Source organism: Cololabis saira, chromosome 9 (genome assembly GCF_033807715.1).
Source record: "Cololabis saira isolate AMF1-May2022 chromosome 9, fColSai1.1, whole genome shotgun sequence".
Taxonomy (NCBI): domain Eukaryota; kingdom Metazoa; phylum Chordata; class Actinopteri; order Beloniformes; family Belonidae; genus Cololabis; species Cololabis saira.
Genome location: NC_084595.1, coordinates 15,484,172 through 15,510,838, shown reverse-complemented (window position 1 = coordinate 15,510,838; position 26,667 = coordinate 15,484,172). Strand labels below are relative to the sequence as shown.

The window sequence follows — 26,667 nt, the reverse complement described above, 5'->3', positions numbered from 1 at the left end:
TTTCTTACAAAAACAGCCCTCATGACTAAGACAATTAGTAATTTGTGAGCCAGAACCTTTGCAAGCGCATGAAGTGAAGCGTCTGTTCAGGTCATCGTCAACAGTTATGAACCTACCGTTCTTTGTTTGTCGGACGACTAACCCGGAGTCATCCTCCCTGTCTGCAGACCTGTAAAGTGACCATAGTTGACCATCATTCAGCCACAGAGTCCTTCATGAAGCACATGGAGAATGAGTATCGGGTGAGGGGAGGATGTCCTGGGGACTGGGTGTGGATTGTGCCTCCGATGTCGGGAAGCATCACACCTGTTTTTCACCAAGAAATGCTCAACTACCGCCTCACCCCTTCCTTTGAGTACCAGGTGAGACGGGCAAAGATTTCTACTTTGAAAACTCCTATGGTGATAAATACAGTCAGAATAACACACATCACTTAACTGTACACAAGGACATTGTTAATGAAACTTTACTGGTTTACCAATATCCAAAAGCCTGATCCTTGGAACACGCACGTGTGGAAAGGAGTCAATGGGACACCCACGAAGAAGAGAGCCATCGGATTCAAGAAGCTTGCCAAGTAAGCATTAAACAAGTATTAAATTAGTGATTTATCTTTTCTTCTGATCATTGTGCATTTAGGGCCCGATTTACTAAAGGTTTGCATGCGTAGAAACCTGTGCAAACTTGACAGCACCCGCAAACCAATGTGCGAGCTGATCTACTAACAGCGTGCAAAGACGACTGCGTCTCTGAAATGCGCAAAATTGCACAGAGACTGCAGCTTCGCCTGAATTATGCTTCTGCGTTAAATCGACGGCCATATGATGGTCCCGTCTGTCACACATTTACTGTCAGTGTTTGCTATATAATATATAATATTTGCAATATACTGTGGACATCTGAATAAAAACTTAACTCATAAATAGATGAAAAAGCGCTCTCCAGCTCTGCGTCTGATATAGCCAATGTCTTTTTCTCCTCAGATCATGCCGAGCACCGCCGGGTCACGTAAACCCGACTAATTAAATATTAAAATCAAATTCAGTCCTGTGGCCCGTTTTTCTATTTCGTATTTTTGATCTGTGCCTAAAATTGAAATATGAAAAACCAGACGTTTTTCCGTTTTTTGTGTTACCAACTGCATTTATTCTATCGCAGGTTTTCTCCGATATTGCGTTTCTTTTGGTAATGTTTACATTTATTTGCTGTAGTTCATTAATGTGTTTATTTGCCTCTTCCACTAATATCTCTAACTCCAACTCGTCAAATTTCATTTTGCGCTTGTGACTTGTGAGTGTGCTTTCCATCCACTCTCCATGGCGCAGATTTTGCGCTCGCAAACCTTAAGACACGCAACACCTCATTTAAATACTGCTGTTTGCACCTGTTATCAATTGCGCACGCAATCTTAGTTGATCACCCGCAAAACACACGCAAACAGCACGCGCAAACTTTTTCAGTGCACACGCAATTTAGTACTCTTTATTTAGGATCTTAGTAAATCGGGCCCTTAGAGTCAAGGGTGCAATGCAACTCTAAATGACAAAGATAACACATGTCTATATATTACCATAAATAAGGAAATGCTGCGCTGACAAAAGTTAGACATATAAGAGGGAAGTGAGAGTACTCAGCAATGAAATTCATCCAATCAACCCCTCTGGGAGTAATCAGAGGTTTGTTGGTGTTCCTTCTGTGTGCGTGCACTTGTGCTCGTGTATGATCTGCTATTAATATAATTGCCTCAAGGGTGTGACAAGATAGGTAATCAGAATTGTCAACCATCCGTGGCTGCCTGCGACGGAGGCTCAATAATAAATCCTCTGACACGCACGTCGGCATTAGAGAGCTCTGTGATGATGGCAGGAGACAAAAGGATTACAAACTGTGCCCTCAGATCACTTTTCCTCGACTGAGAATGCTCGGTCTGCATCCTCCTGTGTGTTGCATTAACATGCTGGATGTTTTCCTGCTCGCAGGGCTGTGAAGTTTTCAGCGAAGCTCATGGGCCAAGCCATGGCCAAGAGGGTTAAAGCCACCATACTGTTTGCGACGGAGACGGGCAAGTCTCAAGACTACGCCAAAACTCTCTGTGAAATCTTCAAGCACGCCTTCGACGCCAAGGTACGCTTGCTCCCACATTGCATCATCGCTTCCAGAAATTGAGCGGGAGCTTGTGCAAGATGTCATTTCACCAATGTCTAATTGAAAAGGGAGGAATTCCAATACAAAAAAGAAAAACTTCCCCAGAATCTGCAGAGTGCACGAGTGTAGATGATGAAAGGATTGAAAAGTTGTTTTTTTTGTCATATTTTCCTTTTCTGTTGTGTATTAAAACGACAGGTCAGAGGCAAGATTTAACAGTTCCCAAATCACCCTGGCCCTAAAATCTGTTCAAGAATCTTAAAAAAAAAAAAAAAAAAAAAAAAAAGGAAAAATTGCTCATTTTATTCACACATCTTTTGTTTTTCCTCTAGGTCAGGTTTTACATTTCCTTCCTGTTTTTCCTATGTGATCAATCCAATCACACAAGAAGACGCTTGTGCAACCGGGTGTATGACTGTGTGTCGCTGAGAGTGGGTGTTTGGAGATGGAGGGCAGATGTGAATGCCTGGGGCACATCGTCATTGTTGCAGGGCTAAAGCCTGTTTCCTCCTCATTCCTCCATTCCTCAGTCACTCCTCGTGTGTGTGTGTGTGTGTGTGTGTGTGTGTGTGTGTGTGTGTGTGTGTGTGTGTGGCGCATGGCAGTCAACATGCTGAGTGGTGTGCATCATGGCGGCTTGATGTGTGGCAGCAGCGTATTATCATCTCGTTAGAGCCGAGGACAGAGTGGTCATTACAACCTCCTCTTCTGCCAAAGGCGGCGTGTTCGGCCTTAATTTACTCACTCAAGTCATCGGTGGCTTGGAGTGTGTGAAAAGGAGCCGAGTGAGAAAATCCACACCATCTAAGTGGTTGAGATTCCCTGCACTTCATGCTCTTTTTGCTTGCAGGTCACGTCGATGGACGAGTATGACGTTGTGGACCTGGAGCACGAGACGCTGGTTCTAGTGGTGACCAGCACATTCGGCAACGGTGACCCGCCTGAGAACGGAGAGGTATTTCTCCAACACTCACCAATTCCAGTTAATTCAGCACAGCAGGGGTTACTGACCTTCTTTTGTTTGTTGCTGTAGAAATTTGGAGCAGCCTTGATGGAAATGCGACACCCAACGTCCAACACAGAGGACAGAAAGTGAGCCAAGTCCCTGAACTCACCTGTGTTCATCTTTCATGATACTTTTAATGACGTTGTCCCCTGAAATGGAGACGTGCTTGTCCTACATCTTTGCTTTGGTCTCGTGTCCAGGAGTTACAAAGTCCGCTTCAACAGTGTGTCCTCTTACTCTGACACTCGAAAGTCTTCCAGTGACGAACCAGAGGCGAGGACTAACTTTGAAAGCACCGGACCGCTTGCGAATGTCAGGTAAAAAACTAAAGCAACACATTTTTATTTTACAGTTGTAAAAGAAAAGCATGTTTTCTTCTATAAGAAATATATCCAACATCAAGACTAGAGAAGATGATGAAGAAGATCTAGTTTAATGAAGCTTTGGCACAAGCTCAACAAGCACGATATGGACCCTCTGATCCTCTTTTCCACTCTGGTGAACATGCAGATCTATTCTGTTTTGTCCCCTCTGCTTCCTAGTATGTCAAAGTAATGTTTCTAACTGTTTTTTATTTGGGTTTTCACTGTTGGAAGTCAGAAAATAAGAAGGTTCCCAGTTATTAGATGCAGTTTTATTCCATCTTTAATCTTCAGTTTGGTGCTCTGATCCAGCAGTCTTCTGCCCCAGTTCTGTGAGCTCAAAGCCCAGAATTAGTATTCTTTCCATTTCATTTCAATTCTGAGTCTACCTCTCAGAGCACCCTTCCTGCAAACCCTACTAGAGTAGTCAGTTAAGTCATTTTCCCACCAATTGCTTCTTCTGCTCTCTCCTGATGCTGTTTGATAGCAGCATAGCCTACTTAGAGCCGGTGATGCTTCTGCATTTAATTCACCTCAGAAGTTTGAGTCTGTCACACACAAACTAACCACATTCCAATTAAAGAGTTGGAAAATTAGTCTTTCCAATGTCCAAGTAGCCGTTGCCATCGTTGGCACCTTTAGCATGGTTAGCAATGCTACCATATATTAATGCTGTACTGGTCTATAGTACATACAAGGACTAAGGCAGCATGTCCACGGGTACACAGGAAACAGTACTACGTGTGTGGTTGTGGTCCAGATCAGACACCAAATTAGACTAATTCTGTTTTTGATTTACGACCAATGCAAAGTAAGAGCACGATGGCTTTTACACATTAGACAAGCACTTCTTCGCACATTTAAATACACCACGTACATAGTGTGGCCGTGTTTGGGTGTACTCATGAAAGCATGACAATAATAGAAGACGTATGGTTTCTTTGACTTTCTGAGTTGACTTTCCAACTTCATATGTTGTAAGAATTGAAATTTCAAACTTGGAAAATCATGTCCAAAGTCAAAAGAATAAAACACTGACATTTTCAAACAATTTGCTTTCTTCATGGCACATGGTTAATGTGTTCATAGTAGATGCCATAAAGAAAAAAATGGTGAGTGGCCACTGAAATGGTTGAACAAAAGTAAATCTTTGACTAAACGGACACCCTTGTCATTTCTCATGCCCTGTAAAACCATCCGCTCTGTTGGCCCCTGGTTTCATGTTTCAGAACTCATAGGCAGGAAGTAAGCACTGATGGGCATCAATATTTACTACCACACTTCATACCCATGATACTCAAGGCTGTAAGTATTAGTATTGCAAGCATCGCATCAACGTTTACCTTCTACATTATGTGTTGTGTGTTCAGTCATGTGGCAGGTCTCAATGCAGCAAGAAACTTCCTCTCAGTTTTATACAAGTCTTTGATCTTGTAATAAAGTCAAAAGTTAATTACCTAAAAAAAAAACCTGGGGCAGAATGTAAATAGCATGAATAATGTTTTACAACCCTAGGAAAATACCTTCCCAGTGTCCCAATCATTCTTAACTTCTTTAGTCAAGACCAAGAACCAGGAACAAGAGTGGTGTCCAAACTAAAGTGGGATTGAGTTTAAGGTTTACTTGAGCTATGTGGGGTACCAATAAGGGCCATTTCCTGAAGGAAACTTGGTGGAAACTAGGTGGTCAGGCTGACCCCGGTAAAAACAAGATCCAGATCTTTGAGGGTTCTCTGGGGAGATTCTGTTTGCACTACCTGGGTTCCAACCTTGGGAGGTGCTTGTGTGAGTTTGGTTCAAGTCATCGAGCCGCGTGGTGTAAATCCCTCATTATTACCGTAGAAGTTTACTTGAATTATGTAGAATTGTGTATTTTAAGTAACATACCTGTTTCATCTCTTGTAGGCCTCCGGCCCACTTCGGTAAGAGTGCTTAATCTCTCAGTGGTGACATGATTTCACTTCTTATTAAGGACTACCTACTTGAGGTTCTTTAAATAACTGCCTGTTCTTGTTTTATTCCTTCAAACTTTGTCACTTAATTAACAGAAGTTCAATCAGGAAGCTCTCTTCTATCTCCGATCCTGTGGTGAATATGGGTTGTTCCTGCATTAATATTCGGATTTACCCTTCTGCTTTTCCAGGCTCTTAGGTCCCAGACCTTTATGTCAAACATCTTCCCTCCATCTCCAATACTAACATTTTATTTCTCCAAATCCAGACTGAAGCTGGGCCGGGTCCAGGACAGATTTGTTGTATGGGGACTGGGTGTAAGAGCTTTGATTTGGTCCACACTTTCAAGCTCGCATGTACAAGATGGGGGATTTCAATGTTTGGGCTCATGTTGCATTGCACAACATTTCAACTCGATAACTGCAGAACAATGTTTGTTTTGGCATGAAAACCTTCAACAAGGTTCAAGATTACAGGTATCTACAGGCATTATTCTATTGCTCCACTAATTGTAAAAAAATAATGCAACTCAGAAGGTATTTTGAAGTAAGGAAATATTCAAAACGGTGTGTATTTCAGGGACAAAAATAACAATAATTTATGGATTCAAATAACCCATTGGATTTAATTGGATGTTTGAACAAACTTGAAATTGATTATTCTAGGTCTGTTTTTTGGACCTGGCAGTATGCATTAGGAAAGAAAGGAAAGGTACGCAGTTACTGTTGTGGCTTTTGTTTCATTTTTTTAATTGGAGGAAGAGCAATGGATTCATTTTCATGTTGTTCAGCGTACCTACACAAATGTAATATCGCCTGGGGAAAAATACCGTCCTGTACTTTTACAGTACGTGCCTGGAGGATAAAATGCCTCAAGTGCTCAAGAAAAGAAAAAAATAATTAAAATTAATCAGTGGGATTTTTTCCTCTAAAAGTTTTCAGCCAATCAAAGTGTGGGATTCATTAAAAGTAGCACATAACGCAACTGAGCTGAATGAGGATTTATGAAATACATTTGAAACAGTTTCATCTCATTTTATTTTAATTTAAGGTAAAATAACCTCGGGGCACGTTACGAAGAAAGCACACAAATTCAATTCTTAGTCCAATTACAGTCAAATTTGATTTAAATTTGATGCTTATTCAGAAACAGTTTACTCGTTAAAGAAATCCGTCACTCACATGGAGCTTCCAGACTGATGAAATCCTCCATTCTGGCACGTGCAGGGTGGTGGGTGGTGGTGAAGAGTAACAACTCCCTTTCAGCAGAAGAAGACCTTCAGTAGAACCAGATTCAAGGAGGGCCTTGAAGACACGCATGAAAAAAAGGGAAAAAGACCAGATACCTGAGAAAGAAGGGGCAGAGGACAGAGAGAAACACAAAGTGTATAGTAGTATAATATAGTACATTTCAGATGGAAAAGCTTTGCTTCCCTTTTTTGGCAGCAGACCGCAGTCAGAGAGTCGGACATGAGACTGGTATGAATCTTTAAAGTTTCAAGAATAAAACTCCACCCGGGGCCTCCGTCTCATACATCAACATCAGGTTAACCAGCGGAGGATAGAAAAACAGAAATTAAACTTAAATTAAACTGACGTGGGACGATGTCCTCAGTGAAGCAACAAATGGTCTTTCTTTACGTCCCCATCCATCTAAACTCAGACAAATTGGGAATTCAGAAATATTTCAGCTGTTTGCTGCATTTTTGACAGGTATTGAGATTTTCATTTATTTTCTTCCCCAACTGTGGACTCGGCAGTGATGGTTTGCATTTGTATACGTTTTATTTATATATTTTATTTTTCTGCCTCTCAGTCTCTGCCTTTTCTCTACGTACGTGTCTGTTTTAGGTTCTCGGTGTTTGGCCTTGGTTCCAGGGCCTACCCACACTTCTGCGCCTTTGCCCACGCTGTGGACACGCTGTTTGAGGAGCTGGGGGGGGAGCGCATCCTACGCATGGGAGAGGGAGACGAGCTGTGCGGCCAGGAGGAGGCGTTCAGAACATGGGCCAAGAAAGTTTTTAAGGTTAGTCCCTGGAGCCGGGAGCCACTGAGCTTGTTTACCACGTTCGGAGAAAGGTGCATCATGTCGACATTGTTTTACCTTCACTTCAAAACAGGAGTAAACTATAACAAATTTAAGTTCTATTTCATCCCTGCTGGCCGCATGCGCAGTTCGAGTATGTATACCAACAACGTCACCTGTGACCCTGGATGACCCGGAGAAGTCGATATCTTCCGGCGTCGTCATAGGATCAGTACCTTTTCATCTTCTCGCGCGCAGGTTTGCTTTGGAAGTGTTGAAACCGCATTTCAACCAAATCTAACTGTAGTCGTCGCTGGTAGTTCCGTGACCGTTGTCGGTCGGAGCAGCGGACAATTCGGGTGCAAGTGCCTTCTTCAGGCGCAGGCCGGCAGTTCCCCACTCGGAGGATTACCTGAAGGAGTTACAGGCCTGTTGGAGAGACACTAAGGCTCTCTCCCGGCTTTCTGCTGACGGTCGAACCCTGGCGGCTATGCACGATGCAGCAACAGTTGGCCTGGATCGTATGCCGCCTGTTGAGCCCGCCATCGCTTCCCCCATTGTGTCCCCTGAGGAGGCTCTGAGAAAAGATGCAAGGTGCCCCCGACCCCAGTGTCGGATCACGGATGACCTTCTCACACGGGCTTATGATGCTGGTGCACGTGCTGGTCGCATAGGCAACTCCCTGTCACAGCTCATGCTCGCCCTTTCAGTTTCTCTGCAGGAGGGCAATGTGGCTGCAGACGCAGTTACTTTCTGCAATGCTTTTCTGGATGCCTTCGGCCTTCTGTCCAGGGAAGTCGGCGGGTGATGTCATCCTGGTCCAGACTCGTCGCCAAGTCTGGCTTTCACAATCGACCCTGACAGAGGCGTCTCGGAGGACTCTCCGTGGCCTCCCAGTGGAGCCGGGAGAGATGTTTGGCCCAGCGGCGCAGGAAGCGCTGGAGCAGACCATCAAGGCTGGGCAGACCAGGCAGCAGCTTGCAGGCCTTGGGCGTATGCCTCCCCCTACAGCCCTAGGGGCCCGGCGGCTGCCTCTCGAGCCCGTTTTCCTCTGCTGCACAGACTCTGCTGCGGTGCACCGTGGCACTTCCCCGGCAGGAGAGATCTCCTATCCCAGCTAGGGGGTCGGATCTGGCATCCCGACCCCCAACACCTCCAACTGTGTGTGTGTGGCTGCTGGAGGACCCTAACCGCTACTGAGCAGTTGCGTGGACCCTGTTAGGCGTACCATCCTGAATGCCAGAGCACCATCCACTCGGCTGCAGTACGCCAACAGGTGGAAGTTGTTTTCCGACTGGTGTAAGGGTCAAAGTGAAGACCCGGTACACTGTTCCGTGCCTACTGTCCTTGAGTTCCTGCAGTCCCTCCTGGACACTGAGGGTGTATATGGCAGCTATATCGTGTCGACATGCAAGGGTCGACAATGGCACAGTAGGGAGCCACAGTCTGGTGTCCCTCTTCCTGAAAGGGGCTCGGAGGTTGCTTCCTCCGAGAGCCCCGAGAACCCCAGCATGGGATCTTCCTCTGGTGCTGGATGCTCTGGGCCGGCCTCCTTTTGAACCCTTGGTACAGGCGCAGCTGAAGTGGGTGTCATGCAAGACCGCATTCCTCCTGGCCATTTGCTCTGCAAAGCATGTCAGTGAGCTGCACACCCTGTCCGTTAGTGACATGTGTCTGAGGTGGAACTCTGATGGCTCGGGGGTTACTCTGTGGCCGAACCCGGCATCCTCCCTAAGGTTCTGCCACGCTCTCTCCTCAACCAGCCTATACGGCTTGCACGGTTTGACCCTCCGCCGGGAGAGAGGAGGGCTGAGCCGAATCCGTTGTGCCCAGTACAGGCCCTGAGAGCCTACGTTGCAGCTACCGCATGCATTCGGCGGTCAGAGCAGCTCTTCCTGTGCTATGGGGGCCCTAACAAGGGTTGTGCTCTCTCTGCACAGCGTCTGTCCCACTGGGTTGTGGATGTCATCCGCCATGCGTATGGGGCGAGTAACCGTCCCCTGCCGCCTGGTGTGAGGTGCCACTCCACCAGGAGCGTCTCCACGTCCTGGGCGGCCCTGAGAGTTTCCCTGGAGGATATTTGTGCCGCTGCCTCATGGGCATCGCCGGATACTTTCTCCCACCCACTGGGTGTGGTCCTGTTGCCTGCATCAGCTGATTCCACTCACTGAGGTTTATAATTGGCATTCTTCATGACTTTGCTGGTATAGGTCATTCAGTGCTTGAAGCACCGCCTCTGGCGGTCAGCAGGGATGAAATAGAACGAAAGTTACGAATGTAAAACTACGGTTCTATGAATCCCGAATGACCGCCAGAGCTCTCTTGTCACTCAGAATCCTCGTGTTTTTCGCGAGAAGGTTCTGTAGGAACTGATCCTCTGACGACGCCGGAAGATATCGACTTCTCCGGGTCATCCATCGTTCACAGGTGACGTTGTTGGTATACATACTTGAACTGCGCATGCGCGAAGGGGAATATTCAGTGCTTGAAGCACCGCCTCTGGCGGTCATTTGGGATTCATAGAACCGTAGTTACATTCGGAACTTTCGTTATATTACAACATCCCCCGTGTACTTTTAAACAATCATCTTGCAGTAGTTGGTCATACGTAAATATGAGACAGCAGAAACGGTCGGTAATGACTTCTGGGGGGACAAATAGTTCTCCAAATAGCTGTCCACATAGAGGTTAAAAGGGTGTGTTTGGTCTCTTCTTCATGGTTTTCCATTTCAGGCTGCCTGTGACGTGTTCTGCGTGGGAGACGACGTGAACATCGAGAAGGCCAACCACTCCCTGATCAGCAATGACCGCAGCTGGAAGAAGAGCAAGTTCCGGCTGACGTACACCGCAGAGGCCCCGGCCCTCACGGATGGTGAGCCGTGCCGCCGTTTCATCTGAGAAGCAGGAGAATAGAATAGAATAGAAAGCCTTTATTATCATTATACTGGTACAATGAAATTAGGCAGCAGCTCCGTAAAAGTGCACACATGCAAAGACTATGTAAACAAGTACTGTAAACAACAAAATGAAAAACAGGAAACATAAATATATATATACACTATAAAAATGAGTGAATGGGAGGATAAAAATGTACATGAATGGGTGGAGGAATATTGCACTTGAATGGATGGAAGAATATTGCACATAGATAGGTAAGGAATATTGGAACATTATGGATAGAAAATAGAAAATATTGCACAGTATGAGGTAGTTTATTGGTTAAGAAAGTTCACAGCTTTGGGGAAGAAGCTGTCCCTGAGTCTTTTTGTTCGGGTTCGTAAGGACCTGAAGCGTCTCCCAGAGGGCAACAGGTCGAAGAAGTGGAAACCGGGGTGGGTGTTGTCCTTTAAAATGTTCCTTGCCCTGTTGAGGCAGCGGGAGCTGTAGATATCAGACAGGGAGGGCAGAGAGGGCAGAGTGGCAGCCGATGATCTTCCGTGCTGTGTTTGCCACCCACTGCAGCCTCTTCCTGTCTGAGGCGGTGATGAGAGGCGCCGCTCAAAACCACGGCTTTATCAGGGGCGTGGCCAACACTTGGCGTTGAGCTGCGTTCAGCAGCTGAGTCAAACACATCGCAGCTGTCTGACGTAATGCTGATTCACATTTGTGAATTGATATATTATTTTACATCAGTTTTAAAATGTTATCTTAATCCATTAATTTATACTAATCCGGATGTGGATAAGAAGATAGCAGCCTAAGCACAAAGGCGGGAACTCTCTGGGTTTCAGTGTGAGAGATGACCTCTGATGTGTCCTGGGTCTGGGTCCAGTCCTGCTCCCTCAACTTCGTGCCTTATTACAGTCCTTGTTTAAACCTGGTATTAACTGTAGCGTCGTGGATGTTGCACCGCTTAATGACCAGGCGGGAATATTCCTCAAACTGAACATTTATTGCTCTCAAACATATTGCAGCTTACAGAACAGGAGAAAATAGCATGTGCATGTCTCAACGTAAGTTTCTTTTCTTTTCTTACTGAAGCTAGCGAACGCATAAAGTAGTTCACTTCCTGTTGTGACTGATTTCAAAATAAAGCATTTCCGTCTGACTTGAAGGTAATTTCACTGAACAATTATTACTACCAGATTTGTCTAGACATCTCTTTTACTGCAATTAATCTTAACTGAAATATCTGTAAATACTGTAAATAGCATAAATCATGTATATTCATCTTAAACTAATCATGAATTGCCTGTTTTTATTTCTTAAAGGTATTGTGACATCATTTTTAACACTATTAAAAGTCTTGGCCAACATCCCTCAAATGTGTCTAAAAGAGTGTAACAAGAAAAACTTCACTCTAGTACTCCATTCCTGGCTTTTTATTACAGTGTTTTTTTGCCCCGTGAAAAACGCTTCCTTTTGCCCCTTTCCTGTCAATCATTGCTCCGCTCCTCCTCCAAACCTCCTCCTCCTCCAGCCATACGCTCACAGCGGCGTCGGAGAGTTAAGCCGGGAGCGACAGGCGAAGCATGCACGGAAAAGCAGCAGGGCGAACCAGAGCAAACAATCATAAAAATAAAGGCATGCAAGCAGCAGTGTCCCCTTGTCTTAAGTCCAGTCAGTGGCTGCGGGTCTTTTTGGCAGTTGTCCTCCGGTGATTAGAACAAAAAAGGCTCTAAACAGCTCTGTGTTAAGCCTGATTTATGGTTCCGCGTTAAATCGACGCAGAGCCCTACGCCGTAGATTCAGCGTACCGAGCGCGTCGCTGTGTAACCCTACGCCGTAGGTTCTGCGTCGGTGTAACGCGGAACCATAAATCAGCCTTATGGTGCACTGGAGAGGAGAGGAGGCAGGGAGCTGGGTGGAGGGGGCGGTGATTTAGCGGGTCGTTACGTAACGGCCCGCCACCAAACCAGATGAGCCGTTTTTGCATAGTTATGCGGAAAATCCCAGAAAGCACACAATACACTGAATGTTAAAAGTTCGTTGTTTTTTGGGTGTAATTGATGTCAAGACACCCAACAAAACACAAAAAATCAAGAAAAATGTGTTTTTCATGTCACAATACCTTTAACTCAAATGAATTAGTCACAACATTAACATTTGGCCCGAGTGATCCAATCACAAGCGGGTGAGAGTGATCACGCGTCGGAGCAATCCCACACAAGATGCATCTGAGGACGTGATCCAGTCACTCAACCCACATTTAGACGAGATCTGGGGGCACTTTCTTTTAGCACCATAACTGTAATACATCCTGGGCGTCACCGGAGGGCCACCTAAGTAACTGACATATTCTACGTAGGCAGTCATTCGCGCAACAATGGTGTGAAATTAAGTGTGAAACATAACAAGCAGGAGCCATAACAACTGACAAAAACACACAAACAAAACATCATCGGCTCGTCTCTGTTGCTTTGGTTTGGTGCCTTGCTTCTTCTTAGTTAACGTACTTCTCCTTTCCGCTGCACATCCGTTCTTTACGTTCAGTTTTTATTGGACTCAACATAACAACCCAAGTGTTGACATGCGGAAAAATGTGTACCTCTGCTGATAAGCAGCTGAGGGTCAGGATTTCACGGCCGAGACGAGGGAATGTAAATGCAAAAGTTTTCTTAACCCTATGATGAATTCCTTACCCTAAGCATGACGTTTTTTCATCTTTCACCTTAAAGATACGTGGTTCTTGCTTCACCTCAGCCACGAAACAACAAAAACCAGCATTAAAAAGTAAAACTATTTTATTAAAAGGTGGAAATATGAAACATATGAAAGTCCTGTAGCTTGACTCATCCCTGCTGTATGCAACGTATGTGCGAGTGTTTATGAAAATGTTTGTTCCTCCATGTGGTCATTTTCACATCCATCAGCAGAGATCACGTCTGTGGTCACAAACCTCTACATTAATTTGCTGCGTACTAGTCTGGGATGGGGTTAAATTCTGAGGGAAAGTTACATAATGCCACTTTTCCATTAGTCTCGCCTCAGCCCAGCTCGGCTCGGTGCGGCTCGACGCGGCTCCACCCGTGTGTTTTTCCACAGCCAGGGGAGAAGTGGGCAGGTTGGGGTGAAGCTACTGTGACGTACTCGATTGCGCAACCGCTTTGTTCATGTCGGCGCTGATCAGAAATCAGCTGGAGCCGCGAGCGGCTGAGAGTAAAACAGCCCGTCTACATCCCTTTTTTAATTCTCTCCTCAGCCACCAGGTTTATGAACATCTGCACCTCAGAGTTGCATCACCAAACAGACGTTTTGCGCTTTATAATAAAATCGCCGCGAGCCGCCTCGCGCTGATTCCCGCTTCCTGATTAAAACGTTTGACGGCCCCGCCCCCGACCAATCAGAGGCGCGGAGGGTGGTGACGTCGGAAATAGTCCCTGCTCAGCCCTGAGATAGAACCTCGCCAGAATGGTTACAGAAATAGTATCGGCTTGGAGCGGCTCTACCCGTCTCAGCCCTAGTGCAAAAGCGCAAAACGGGGCCGTGGCGGGTAGAACCGAGGAGAAGCGAGACTAGTGCAAAAGGGCCATAAGTGAACTTTCCATAGTCTGTCCTTGAATAAAGTTGTCATTATGAATGTCAACTAAATGCATTTCTGTGTGTCTTGTAGCCTTATACAGCATTCACAAGAAGAAGGTTTATGGAGCAAAGATGATGGAGGCGCAAAACCTGCAAAGTCCCAAATCCAAGTATGTGCTGACACAGACGTTTTAAAAGGAAAAATAGGTTTCATACGTCCACAAAGTGTTAAAATTACATTATATTATTATATACATTATACATAATATACATTATATTTGACTCATTCATTCTCTTTAGGCCAACGTGTGAGCTGAATTCAACCGAGTGAAAATGCTGCAGCCTTTTTCCTCTAAATCTTTGATCTCCTTCCTAGTCGCTCCACCATATTCGCACGGCTCGACACAAACAACCACGACAGACTGAGCTACAAGCCCGGCGACCATCTGGGCATCTTCCCTGGCAACCACGAGGACCTGGTGACAGCTCTCATAGATAAACTGGAGGACGCTCCACCTGTCAATCAAATTGTCAAAGTGGAGTTCCTGGAGGAAAGGAACACTGCTCTCGGTGGGTGACGTTGTTAGCCATGTCATGTGAAAGCTGTAGGTGTGTAAATCATAGGAGGTTGACTCCTGGGCAGAGTGTCAAGATGAGCATGTGAGTAAGAGACAGGCCTGTCTTCCCCGAGCAGACAGAGCGGGTCCGTGGAAACCAAGATATCCATGCCCAGAAATGTTTCTGCGTAGCTGTATTTTGGCAGTTATGACGCGAGGTGACATAATGCCACAGTAAAGCAGCATGTTCTCTTTAAACATGGTGTCTTTATCAGATCTGAGCAAAAACAAAAGAGCCATTCCTTTGTATGAAATGTTTATTCTGTTTCCAACAGAAACAATACTGCACCAGAATAGTTTTTATTTTTTAAGCACCTTATTTCCATCATCCAATTCTTCATTTACAAGTGTTGAAACCCCTTTTTTTTATTTATTCAGTTTAAGATTACAGGGACAATGCACATTAATAAACATATCTAGCCATCCTGGCTAATTTTCAACCGCCGTCTCTGGGCAGGTGTGATGGCAACTACACTGTGCACTTCATAAGGGCACATAAGAACACAGAAGAGCACATAAAACACTTAATAATAAAAACAATAAATACGTAAAAAATTAAACAAATAAAACATGCTTCATGTTATTTGAGCAGGTCACAGAGTATGGTTACACACTTGATTGTCTTTTAACCATGATTTGAACTCAATTTTAAATGAATGATATGTGTCATTGTTTCTGATATATGTTGGCAGACTGTTTCATGTATTATTTTTGATTTGATTTGATTTATTTTATTTTTGTACATGTAAAAAAAAAACACTTCATGAGAAGTTTAAGAAAACAAAACAACAAAACAAAGAATTTCATCCTTTAAAACTTGCTATCTTGATTTACATGTGCCACAAAAGGAGTAGGAAGAAGTGTAAACTACCCCCATTCACTGATCATTATCTGGCATCTATCCTACTCTTCAGTGTTGGAGCCGAATCCAGATCTAGTTAGGTGGCAGGTCACCGGTCCGTTACAGGGCCAGATACAGACCACCAATCTCGCTCGCTCATACTCACTCTCGCTCTCAGTTTACGATCTCCAATAAGACCAACGTGTGACGTTTCAGCAATGGGAGAACATGCAAACAGCACATAGCAAAGCCCGAGCCGGGATTGGGATCAGGAACCGTCTCCTCGTGATCCTGCAGCGCTCAGCACCAAGCCATGCTGTCCTGCTGGCTTCTGGTTTAAATTCAGGTTAAATTTGTTTAGTTTTTTTTATCCTGTAAAGCGACCTCTGACAGTTTGACCTCAGGACCATAATATGCACCAGCAAGCTGCATTTAAAAGGAATAGATGAATAAACACTGCCGGGAGGCGGCGTTGACGGCGCTGACCTTTAAAGCACATGAGAATAAATCGTTGTCTTATTTGATTGGATTTTCAAATAATTCAGGAGCAGCAGGTGAACGAACACACACCAGCTGAAAACTGCTTTCAATTTAACAAAAATAAATAGAACATTTTAAAGAAAAACCAGAGATGATGTGACTAAATCACTGGAGCTACAATAAGAGCATAAAGCTGGGGGCCAATAAACTTTAAGTATATGGACATGAACGGGTCATAGACTTAATTCCTCCTCATTGTTTCAGCAATATATTTTAGCTGTATAACACATAACACAAGATGTTTAAGCTTCCTTTTGGCTTGTGCTGTGGTGGGATGTCTCTGTCTGGACCAGGTATCGAGATCCGATCAGTACAATAATCACTTTCACTTCACCTCTAGAATGTTATGTTGGACATAATCTTTTGCTAGAGGTGCAGTAAATGAACATCTGGACTGTGATCAGAGGCAGTCATCAAAAACACCCTACGCACATGACGCATGCGGGCAGTGAAACATGAGGTTGCAGGTTACACAACCTGAGAAAAGGAGAATGGGACAAAATTACCCTGGAAAAGCTTTAGAACAGGTTCCTCTGCACGAGTTTACCCTTTTTTGTGTAATTTAATGCTAAGAATGCAAAATTATTTACCTGCTTTACTCTCTGTCTGCAGGTGTGATCAGTAATTGGACGAATGAGACGCGTATACCTCCCTGTACCATCTACCAAGCTTTTCAGTACTTCCTGGACATCACCACTCCTCCAACTCCTGTGCTACTTCAGCAGTTTGCTGCTCTGACAACCAACGACAAAGAGACGAAGAAGCTAGAAATCCTCAGTAAGGTAAATGCAGTTAGTTTTAGTTTTTTCATCAACTCTAACCTTGATTAGTCTATGTTTATTTGAGAGTAGCACGTGTGCAGACGTCTCTATGTTCTTATTCTAACATCTTTAGTCAGCAACTCTGAATAAATCCACTTGTGTTGAAGCTGCAACATTAAACACATTCGTCACATTTGGTACCAAAAATGCGGAAGACAGTTTCGTCTATCAGAAAGTGGCTTTGATGCACTTTGCACCGACTGAGATGCGTACAGTAGGAGTAAGCTGGCGCCAAATTAAAGCCACTGATGGCTCTAACCCAGAGCCATTTCCCCCCTCCTCACATTGCCTCCCACAACTCAATCTCCATTTTTGTCAATGTGTGGAAAAAGGCTGCGTGAGGCCAAGCCGTGAGTCATGCAGCGAATCACTGTCAACAAAGCCAGAGGGAAAGATGGAGGTATTCTGAATTCAGAAAAAGAAACTCTCCAGTTCAAACAGATTATTTTGGTTTGCATGAAATCTTAAGCTCATCTCGCTCCTGATGGAGATTGTTTGTCTTCTCTGACTGTTTTTAACGAGCTGGAAAGTGATGCTAGTATCTTTTCTAACCATCTCCATAAAAGAAAAAGCACTAACCAAAACTCCATCCGCGTTTTGGTTCATGTAAAATCCCGCTGAGAAGCTCGGGGCCTCGATATACCTTTGATCTTCCAATTTTATTAATTGTGGTGCTTCAGACGGTTTTGGGCCCAGATTGTGGGCGATGTCGGGCGTCCTAGTGGGCGCCGCGTCGCTCATTAATTGCTCGAGCCTGGTGTTGGCCTTTTTAAAATTCCTGCCAGTGATGACACACGAACGCAGCGGGCTACTGAGCGGTGAGCGGCTCCGCTCGGATCCGCCGTCTGCTCTCCAGTCAGAAGTGTGTCTAAAAGAGGAAAGTGTGCTGCTACGTCTTCTCTTCCCTTAGGCCCAAACGTGACATTGACTCGTGTTTTTTTCTCCTCTTTGGTCATGGTGACCCAGGGCTTGCAGGAGTACGAGGAGTGGAAGTGGTACAACAATCCCACGCTGGTGGAAGTGCTGGAGGAGTTCCCCTCCATTCAGATGCCCTCCACTCTGCTGCTCACCCATCTGCCCCTGCTGCAGCCTCGCTACTACTCCATCAGCTCCTCTCCAGACCTGTATCCAGGGGAGATTCACCTCACGGTGGCTGTGGTCTCCTATCGCGCCAGAGGTGAGATTGAGGTTTCAGTTGAACTGTCGTAATTCTGCAAGGGTTTTAAAGTTGTGCAGCTCGCGTGGTGAATAGTATCTACCGGGAAGGGTTTTCTGTTTGTCCTTTAGAATAGAATAGAATAGAATAGAATAGAATAGAATAGAATAGAATAGAACAGAATAGAATAGAGGACTTTATTGATCTCCCAGAGGAGAAATTCAATCGTGCAGCAGCCAAACACACATACTATCAACGGTTTATACAAAAAATGTAAATAGAAATAACCAATAAATAGCTAAATAATAAAAAAAGAGCAATATAAAATGTAGAAAAATTAGTAATGTACAAGAGAAAAAATAGTAAACACAAAAAAACGGATAATATTTACATGTGCAAAAATACGTGAGATATTTAGCGGGCAAAGGTTATTGCACTTTCAAAGAGACAGGTTATTGCGGGTGTACGTATGTTGTCTACTCAAGTTCAGTTGAGCAGTGGACAAATGACACTGTATTTAAGTTCTGACATGGCCTCTGCAGCGATTCAAAAAGGGAAGTGACTCGGCTGCCGAAAAGCCTCCAGTATCTCCAGCCAGAAAAATCAATTGGAAAGTTATCTTAGAAAGCCAGTCGGCTTCACGGGGCAGCCAGACCGCAACCGTAATTATGTGGAGCATAGATTATAAATACCTCCAGAAGATGCTACATCTCTGAAGCAATTCTATTTAGATATATGAGCACAAACACAAAAGACGGCCAATGCTGCTGCAGGAAAGCCCATCTAATTGTTACTGAAACCCTTTCTCTGCTTTCGATTCACCGTTGGCTTTGGTGCCTGGACCATCACCCGGCTCCTAAACAGTAGCTCCCAGCACACAGCCTTTATCATCTCAAGTACTCTGTAAACATTGCCAGAGCTACTGCTGTTAGCGCCACTTTCCCCGGTTAGTTTGTACACTTGAAAAGAGTGGGAGGAGGAAGAGAGCGGAGTAGGGTAAAGGGATTGCTTGCTAATCTTCTCTTTCAGATGGAGAGGGACCCATCCACCACGGAGTGTGTTCGTCGTGGCTCAACAGGATAGAGAAGGGGGAGATGGTGCCCTGTTTTGTGCGAAGGTAATAATGAAAACGAATCTGCGTTCTGGCTGGTCAAAGTAGAAGTTTAATATTTTTGATATTAAGGCCCCACTCTCTTTTTTCATGTTGTAAAAAATAAAATGAAACCCTCCTGCCAGTCCTCTCTCAATTACAGTTATCTCATGGTCCCGCTCACGTGGGATAAATGTGTATAATAATTTCACTAGCAGTGAACTCACTATTCAACTGTAACATGTAATTCTTCATGATTTGTACCTGCAGAGTTGGGATTACATTCACAAACCTTTTGCTGGGAGACATAAAATAATCCGACTGGAAAAAGATTTGAAAATCAACGACTTGGTTAGAGATCAGAATCTACTTAATTTGTACAAAACCTCTTACATGTGCAAGAATAAACATATCAGACCACTACTTTACTCGAGGGAAAAGTCTGGACCTTTCTAGTTTACACTAAACCAGATAAATGTGAGACAACATGAGACTTATGTGGACTGAAATGACCCCTGGACCTGCCGTGAAATTACACCCCAACCTCTCCTGCCCCTCTACTAGGCCACGTTTACACGTGGCCGTGTATTTACAAAAACGGATATTTTCCCCCCTACGTTTTCAAAAATATCCTCGTTTACACGGACCAGCATGAAAACGCTGTTAACGTCATTCCAGCCAATCAGAATCCTGGAAAAAACATCAATAATGACACGTGTAACTTCCAGTTAAGGCTGATTTATGGTTCCGCGTTACACCGACGCAGAGCTTACGGCGTAGGGTACGCGGCGACGCACACCATACGGCGCGCATCGCCGCGTACCCTACGCCGTAGGCTCTGCGTCGATTTAACGCAGGATCATAATTCAGGCTTTACTTCCAAGACGCAACGAGAGTCTGAGAGAATTTAAAACAGGTAAAATAAAATAAAATATTGACGGTGGCCAAACAAATTGTAAACACAGGTCGCACTCATGACGCTGCTGGTGACGTTTCTGTCGCATAATGTGACGTAAATCTCCGTTTTCCTCCGTTTCCTCTGTTTAGACGCAAACATGAAAACTGAGTTTTTGAAAATCTCCACTTTGGCCGGAGTTTTCAGAAATTACCGTTTTTGGGGGCTTTGAGCTGCGTTTTCGTGTAAACGAACGGCCAAAACGCATGAAAACGCCTCAGTTTTTGCTCCGTGTAAACAGGGCCCTGGTCTCACCATCGCTACATCTGCACAAACAATCGTATCTCAAGCTTGCATATCAATTAAGTTGGCTTCATCGGTATCAGTTGTAACTCCCAACATCCCCACTGAGTTATTCTGCATCTTGCAGTGCACCTTCCCAACCCCCAAATCAATTCTTAGTTTTCCTCAGAAAGGTTGCAGCGTTCACCAGGTGTCATGTCGCGAGTCGTGGCGTGTTACCCCGAAAAGGCTGCGACTCATCAAAGGGACGGTCACTGAGGTTCAGTCATAAACGAGCTCGACTTTGACCTTCGCCGGCTGACATTAGCTTTGCTGCTTGGAAACCTTGATTCAGTAGATTCTTTACCTAACAGTATATTTTCATGTTGTACGTTATTTCAGTGCACCGTCCTTCCAACTTCCCAAAGATAGAAAAGCCCCTTGCATCCTGGTGGGTCCTGGGACAGGCATCGCCCCGTTCAGAAGCTTCTGGCAGCAGAGACTTCATGACCTCGAACACAACGGTTAGACATACTTACTGTCCTCATTTCTTAGATATGCAGTTATGACTAAAAAATAACTTTTTTTGTTTTGTTTTTAAGGGATTAAGTCGTGCCCCATGATCCTGGTGTTTGGTTGCCGTCAGTCTGAGATGGACCACATCTACAAAGAAGAGACTCTTCAGGCGAAGAACAAAGACGTGTTCAAGGAGCTCTATGCTGCTTATTCCAGAGAACCCGGCAAACCAAAGGTACGATTGCTTAACGGCCATGAATATGGATCAGTGGCCTTGGCACAACTCAACATCAGTTCAGATGTACAAGATTACTGAAACATAGTTTTAGATTTTGTCATGTTGTGCATGCTCCATCTGCGACGAGACCCGTAGCTCAGGTCTCGCTGTTCTTACTTCCTCCCTGTCAGAAATACGTACAAGACATCTTGCGGGAGCATCTGTCAGAGACGGTGTACAAATGCCTTAAGAATGAAGGTGGACACATCTACGTGTGTGGGGATGTCACGATGGCTGGAGATGTCCTCAAGACCATCCAGCAGATTATCAAGCAGCAGGGCAGCATGAGCCTGGAGGATGCCGGCTTCTACATCAGCAAGCTCCGGGTGAGGATGACTGATCTCTGTGAAGCACCTTGAGAGGGCTGGGGTCAAACTGTCAGTGTTGATGTTTTTAGATTCTTCTTTTATACTAGATGAGGGGAGGAAACTCTAAGGTGAAACATGGTGTTTTTAATTACCATTTAGTTCTTTTTCTTACATAAATCTTTGTAACTGAGGGTCACCTGTGGGGTGATGCCCATATCTACGGTAAATTGTCATGTTGCTTGTCATCTTTGACCACCCTGTTGTTACCAGGATGAGCACCGCTACCACGAAGATATCTTTGGGGTCACTCTCCGCACCTATGAGGTGACCAACCGGATCCGTTCAGAGTCCATCGCCTACATTGAAGAGAACAAGAAGGACTCGGATGAGTAAGTGGCTTGAGTTTTTGAGTTTTCGGAAGTGCGATTTTAAAAATCCACGTGAATTATGACTTCAGTTGGGATGAGATTGGCTACACAAAACGAATAGATTCACAAAAATCAGTTGGAATCGTTTTGAAATGAATACTTTTTTATTAAAACACTGAATTCATTAGTTCTTAATAATAATTATAATAATTAGTTCTTAATAATGAATGACTTAAAAAGATCCATTAAATCCATATCCACTGACAACTCATAGATCTGCATCTGTGATAACAGAGAGATTCATCCGGCTGTCACTGACCGCCAACTAGCCTATCGATCAGCCACGTAATCCTTGCACTTCCCAAAGTCACCTTAACTAGGAGAAATTATGTACCAAACCGCTGTAAAGGCTCCGACACACTAAATGATTTCTGCTCAACTCAGATGAAAGATGGCTTAAAATCTAAATATCCGTCATCGCAGGTCTAAATCATCCGTCTGTGCCACGAAGACCATCACGCAAGGTCTTGTGACCAAAGACTAATTTAATCCGACCGTGCGGGAAATCCTACGACTCCATCTTCTGACCAGCCACTGAAAACCTGACGCAAGTGTAAAAATACAATAAACTAAGCTTTATGAGACTGAGACTCTGAGAGTTTTTTGGAGTTGCAGTATCAGAAGTGAATGCTATGAAAACAGTACAAGTCGTCGCATATAACATTTGTATCTGCAGTCTGAGATGCATCGCGGCGTACCTCATGCTCCCTTTGGAAAAACTGACATCCAAAGTTTGTCCCAAATAGCAACTGGGAGCACATTCTCCTCCTCTCCACATACATACGCCATACTCCACCTTCAGCCCGCATCATCAGGTTACAGTCACCACACAAGAGTCCATCATCATACAGTCTGAACACACCGTTCTTGACATCTTACCCAACATTCAGCAGCTGCAATCATCTTAAGACTGCAAACACGGTGCCGTCTGCAGAAGCCTCGAGGCATGGGACGGGAATCCAAATCTTTATAATTTCAAAGTTAATGTTTAAATGATACGGTAAATAATTTAGAATAATACTGATATGGAACACATTGGACCATGTTTCTTTGATCGAGACTCTAAAATGACTCGTGGTGCTCGATCAATATGGGACATTTTAAGTAACACGTGATTCTTCTGAATGTTTTCTGCACAAAATATTGGAGCAGTACTTTGTGGATTGTTAAGCATCCACACATAATGCATAAAACTAGGATTGTTTACTTCCCTCCTCTGCAACACTGAACTATGTGGGACGTTTTCCTAATCATCTTTCTTCCAGCAATATTTTCTATTTTTCCACTCAGACAAAAAAAAAACAGAGATATCTAACAACCAGCGGGCTTACATGTACAGTTCTCTCTTTGTAATTCAACTTCGATCTGCAACCTGTAGTTTTTTGGCAACAGTGTGCCATCGCTCCTCCTTTCAGATGAAAACAGTTGGTAACCATGGCAACCAGAGGAGAGAGAGAGAGGCCTTTAAACTAACAGGATTAGTGCGAAAGCGAGTGGCTCTGTTCCATTTCTGTTTTTGTTTCCAGCGTTATTTGTGCACATTCAAGATTATGCACTTCATATACCCTCGCCATGAGAGCGAAACAAGGGCCCTACAGAGCCACTATGGCTCATTAAGTACCAACAGAATGCAGACCAACGTTCCTGTGTGGATTGTCACTTGAATTTCACATTTGTCCATCAATGCGCCTGCTTCCCGGATGTGTAACGACTGTTATGTCTCTGTTTCTCTCTGTCCGTCTGCACATCTGTCTCTCCCTTCATCTTTTCCCTTCCAGGGTTTTTTGCTCGTAGGTCGCTGAATCGGGGGGGCTTTCTGCAGCAAACCAGTCCGAGGGACACGGCGACGCTGGTTAAAGAATACTGTGCCAATTTTTGTACTGTAAAACTTCTTCTTTTTTTTATACCACTTTAATGTTTCTGTTGGGCTCTGCAACTTCGTCTGTAGCAAGTTGGAAATGTTTTGTTCTGAGATTCTGTTTTGCTTGTTGATGATACTTCCAAAAGTTACGAATTGATTCTTATGATTCATAATGTGTGCACCTAGTGTTTATGACCTGCATCATTGTGAATGCATGACAAAGATAATATACTCAGAAAATATGATATACTCTGTGTTATTGTTACAATTAAAAGGCTTTTATTGAGGTTATATATTTGAAAGGAAAAGAGTGGCGTTGATGGCGAGCTTACATCTGTGTAAACTTTATTTGTTGGTGAAAATACGGGAACCAACAAAATACATCAGGGTTTTTTTTTTACTTTAAATTTCTAATTGATGAAAAGTGCAGTCTTAGACACAATAGGGAAGTGAAATATGTACAGGCATGCAGAAAGGAAAACTGACGGATGTTTCGCTATCAGATTTAGCGCGTCGACAGCTCACCCTGAATTGTGGAAAACCACAATTATTTTGCCGCCTTAATAAACATATTATCCAGCTCCCCACAGGCAATCCATCAAACAGCATCAGCCTCAGTGCCAGTGCTCTTTAGCAGCCTGTCCGTTCTGTCATAACATCAAAATCCTGCGTTCCCCAGCTGGTGTTTGCCGAACGTGCTCCAGGGAAAGTGCTGCACAACCAAGTCTGGGTTTGCGTCAAACTCAGATTAATGAACAAATTGGAAAAATTAATAAGTAGGTCAAATTTATCCAGGGATCTTGAATTTTAATGTATTAATATCACTGAGTGCAAAACGACACAATGTTTAAAAAAAAAACACTTTTAGAATTTATTTTAAATAATCAATAGTCAACCTTTGGTGAATTGGGTTTATTCTCACTACAATGTTGTGAGTAGTGATGCTACTTTAGTTTCTGAGATACTCTAGGCATCCAGAGGCTAAACACAAGCTTTGAACACCCATTTTCACCCTGTTTTCCATATCCCTGACACTCACTAACTGGATTTAGGCATCAAGACAATTGGTCTGGTTTTAGCAACAAAATTACCTAGTTAGGTTTAAGCCTAAAAGATTGATGGATGTTTCAAGGAAATGACATTCAAAGGTAGGGCAAGTCACTTCTGGGTCACAACGTTTGCTATGGTTTGGGGTGTTGGCCACTCCCACTCTGTTACTTGACATAGCAAGGGCTGAGATACTGGCTAAATGTGACAAAAGTTATTTAAATGCACTACTCAATAATGTTAATCTGGCACATAGTTTAATCAAGGAAAAACAGCTCGGAGTCACTGATTGGTGAGATCAACGGATCGTGACGGAACAACGGTGCGTGATGGAGCGAGAACATGGTTTTTCTTTAAGGGGTCAGTCCAATTATGGCAATAAAGACTAAAAATGGGAAATGCCTAAAAGCTTGGTTTTTTTTTTGCTTTTTACAAAACGCACCAGATACCGAAAATGCCATTATCTTCTATGCTTGTATAAAAAAGAAGGAAAGATTGTGGTTTCATGGGCGATTCCTCTGTAACGGATCATTTCAAGCCAACAAATGTGCTGCAAAAAGTTTTCCCCAATTTTTAAGACATGAGCGTTAATCTCACTCAAGCTTAAGAAGCAACTATTCATTTTAACACCTACTTTTGTGCAGCTTTGAGTAGAATATATACAATAATATGAGCTTAAAGTGTGCTCGTAGGAATGGCTTTCCTTTTTTTTTTCTAAATGGTGTCAATCTGTTTCTAGTCTTTTTGTTAAGCTTCACTAATCAGTCCTGGCTGCAGCCTTATATTTGTCCCCCAAAGCTTCTTCCTTGAGAAAGACGCACATCTGTAACAAAGCATTAAGGGAAGCAAATGATGCTGCGTAGATCATATTAGAGAGCTGTCAACTTCTTTATCCATCGTCAGTGGAGCTTTTAAAACTTGCATTACCCGTAATATCTCTGCCTCTTGCCTTATATCAACTCGTTGCCAACATTGGATGTTTTGGTCTTTTCAGTTTTCTCTCTGCATGTTTTGTGCTGCCCTGTGGCCCACATGCCACCCCTTCACTGTGAACAGACACCTGCCCAGAGGCATCAGCTGGCGTGTGCGTGTGTGTGTGTGCATGCATACGTGTGCCCTCAAAGTCCCCGTCAGTGTGCACATCTCTATGCGAGTGGGTGTTAACATGCATGATCTCAGGTGTGCGTTTTGTTCTGCTTGCTGTCCACTTCGCTGTGAGAGTTTAAAGGCAAGCATGGGTTTGCTGCTGAGTCATGCAGACCTGCAACGTCGGCGTTACAGATGGCACTTTGGTTACAGGAAACTGCCCACGTGGCTTTTCATTCGTGCTCTCAGCAGTCTTTTAGTTTTTAAGTTCCAGTCGGGTTCAGTTATCTACAGAAAAGAGAGAATCCAAACACGACTCCATCCATTTGCTGCTTTCTATGAGTCTGTTGTCATTTGGAAATATTTGTGCCACGTTGTGGTGGTGTTTTGGTTTGTGTTTGTTTTAATATATTGCATTTCTTTTCTGATTTTTAGTTGTTTTTATTCAAATTAAAGACGGCTCACAGCTGCGGAGAACATAACTGTCTCAGCTTTTTTAATATCAGGACAAAAACTGTCTCCAATTTTTTTTTTTTTATTCTTGATGAATGTGTCTTAATTTTAACCTATTTATTTTTACTGGAAATAAAGGTGTCAAGAAAAATGTCTGTGATCAAAAATGTGCAACGGGAATTGGTATGATATAGCTTCTATATATAGCCTCCATATAAATATATATAAATGTATAAAAAGATGAACTATAACCAAAAAGAGAACACCACTTTAGTCTTTTCTAAGAATGTATTTTGATTATGTAAATGAACGCTGATGCTTGATTTTAAAAAGGTAAAATTACAAAAAAAAAACAGCCTCTTCTCTATGTTCATACTCATATCCTTTAGGTATGAGGATAAAAAGGCAGCATTGATTAAATGCATGGTGATCTGTCTCCTCTTCATATGAAATTCAAGTTAAAAAAAGGGAAAAAAGCGCTGTCTATTTACCGGCACT

The 26,667-nt window shown here is 43.8% G+C and overlaps 1 protein-coding gene across 1 annotated transcript in view; it reads left to right on the top strand.

Annotated features, from left to right (window-relative positions):
- The window catches only part of nos1 (nitric oxide synthase 1 (neuronal)), a 53,391-nt gene extending 29,034 nt beyond the window's left edge, over window positions 1-24,357 (top strand). The window contains exons 11-28 of the mRNA XM_061729870.1: window positions 168-362; window positions 492-577; window positions 1,980-2,124; window positions 2,996-3,100; window positions 3,179-3,237; window positions 3,352-3,468; window positions 7,315-7,489; window positions 10,223-10,361; window positions 14,043-14,121; window positions 14,328-14,521; window positions 16,562-16,731; window positions 17,737-17,947; window positions 18,956-19,043; window positions 20,596-20,717; window positions 20,796-20,944; window positions 21,118-21,312; window positions 21,565-21,683; window positions 23,501-24,357. Of these exons, the coding sequence (XP_061585854.1) occupies window positions 168-362; window positions 492-577; window positions 1,980-2,124; window positions 2,996-3,100; window positions 3,179-3,237; window positions 3,352-3,468; window positions 7,315-7,489; window positions 10,223-10,361; window positions 14,043-14,121; window positions 14,328-14,521; window positions 16,562-16,731; window positions 17,737-17,947; window positions 18,956-19,043; window positions 20,596-20,717; window positions 20,796-20,944; window positions 21,118-21,312; window positions 21,565-21,683; window positions 23,501-23,516 (2,364 nt within the window). The 3' untranslated portion in view covers window positions 23,517-24,357. The remainder of the gene's footprint in view (window positions 1-167; window positions 363-491; window positions 578-1,979; window positions 2,125-2,995; window positions 3,101-3,178; window positions 3,238-3,351; window positions 3,469-7,314; window positions 7,490-10,222; window positions 10,362-14,042; window positions 14,122-14,327; window positions 14,522-16,561; window positions 16,732-17,736; window positions 17,948-18,955; window positions 19,044-20,595; window positions 20,718-20,795; window positions 20,945-21,117; window positions 21,313-21,564; window positions 21,684-23,500) is intronic.
- Window positions 24,358-26,667: the final 2,310 nt, after the last annotated feature.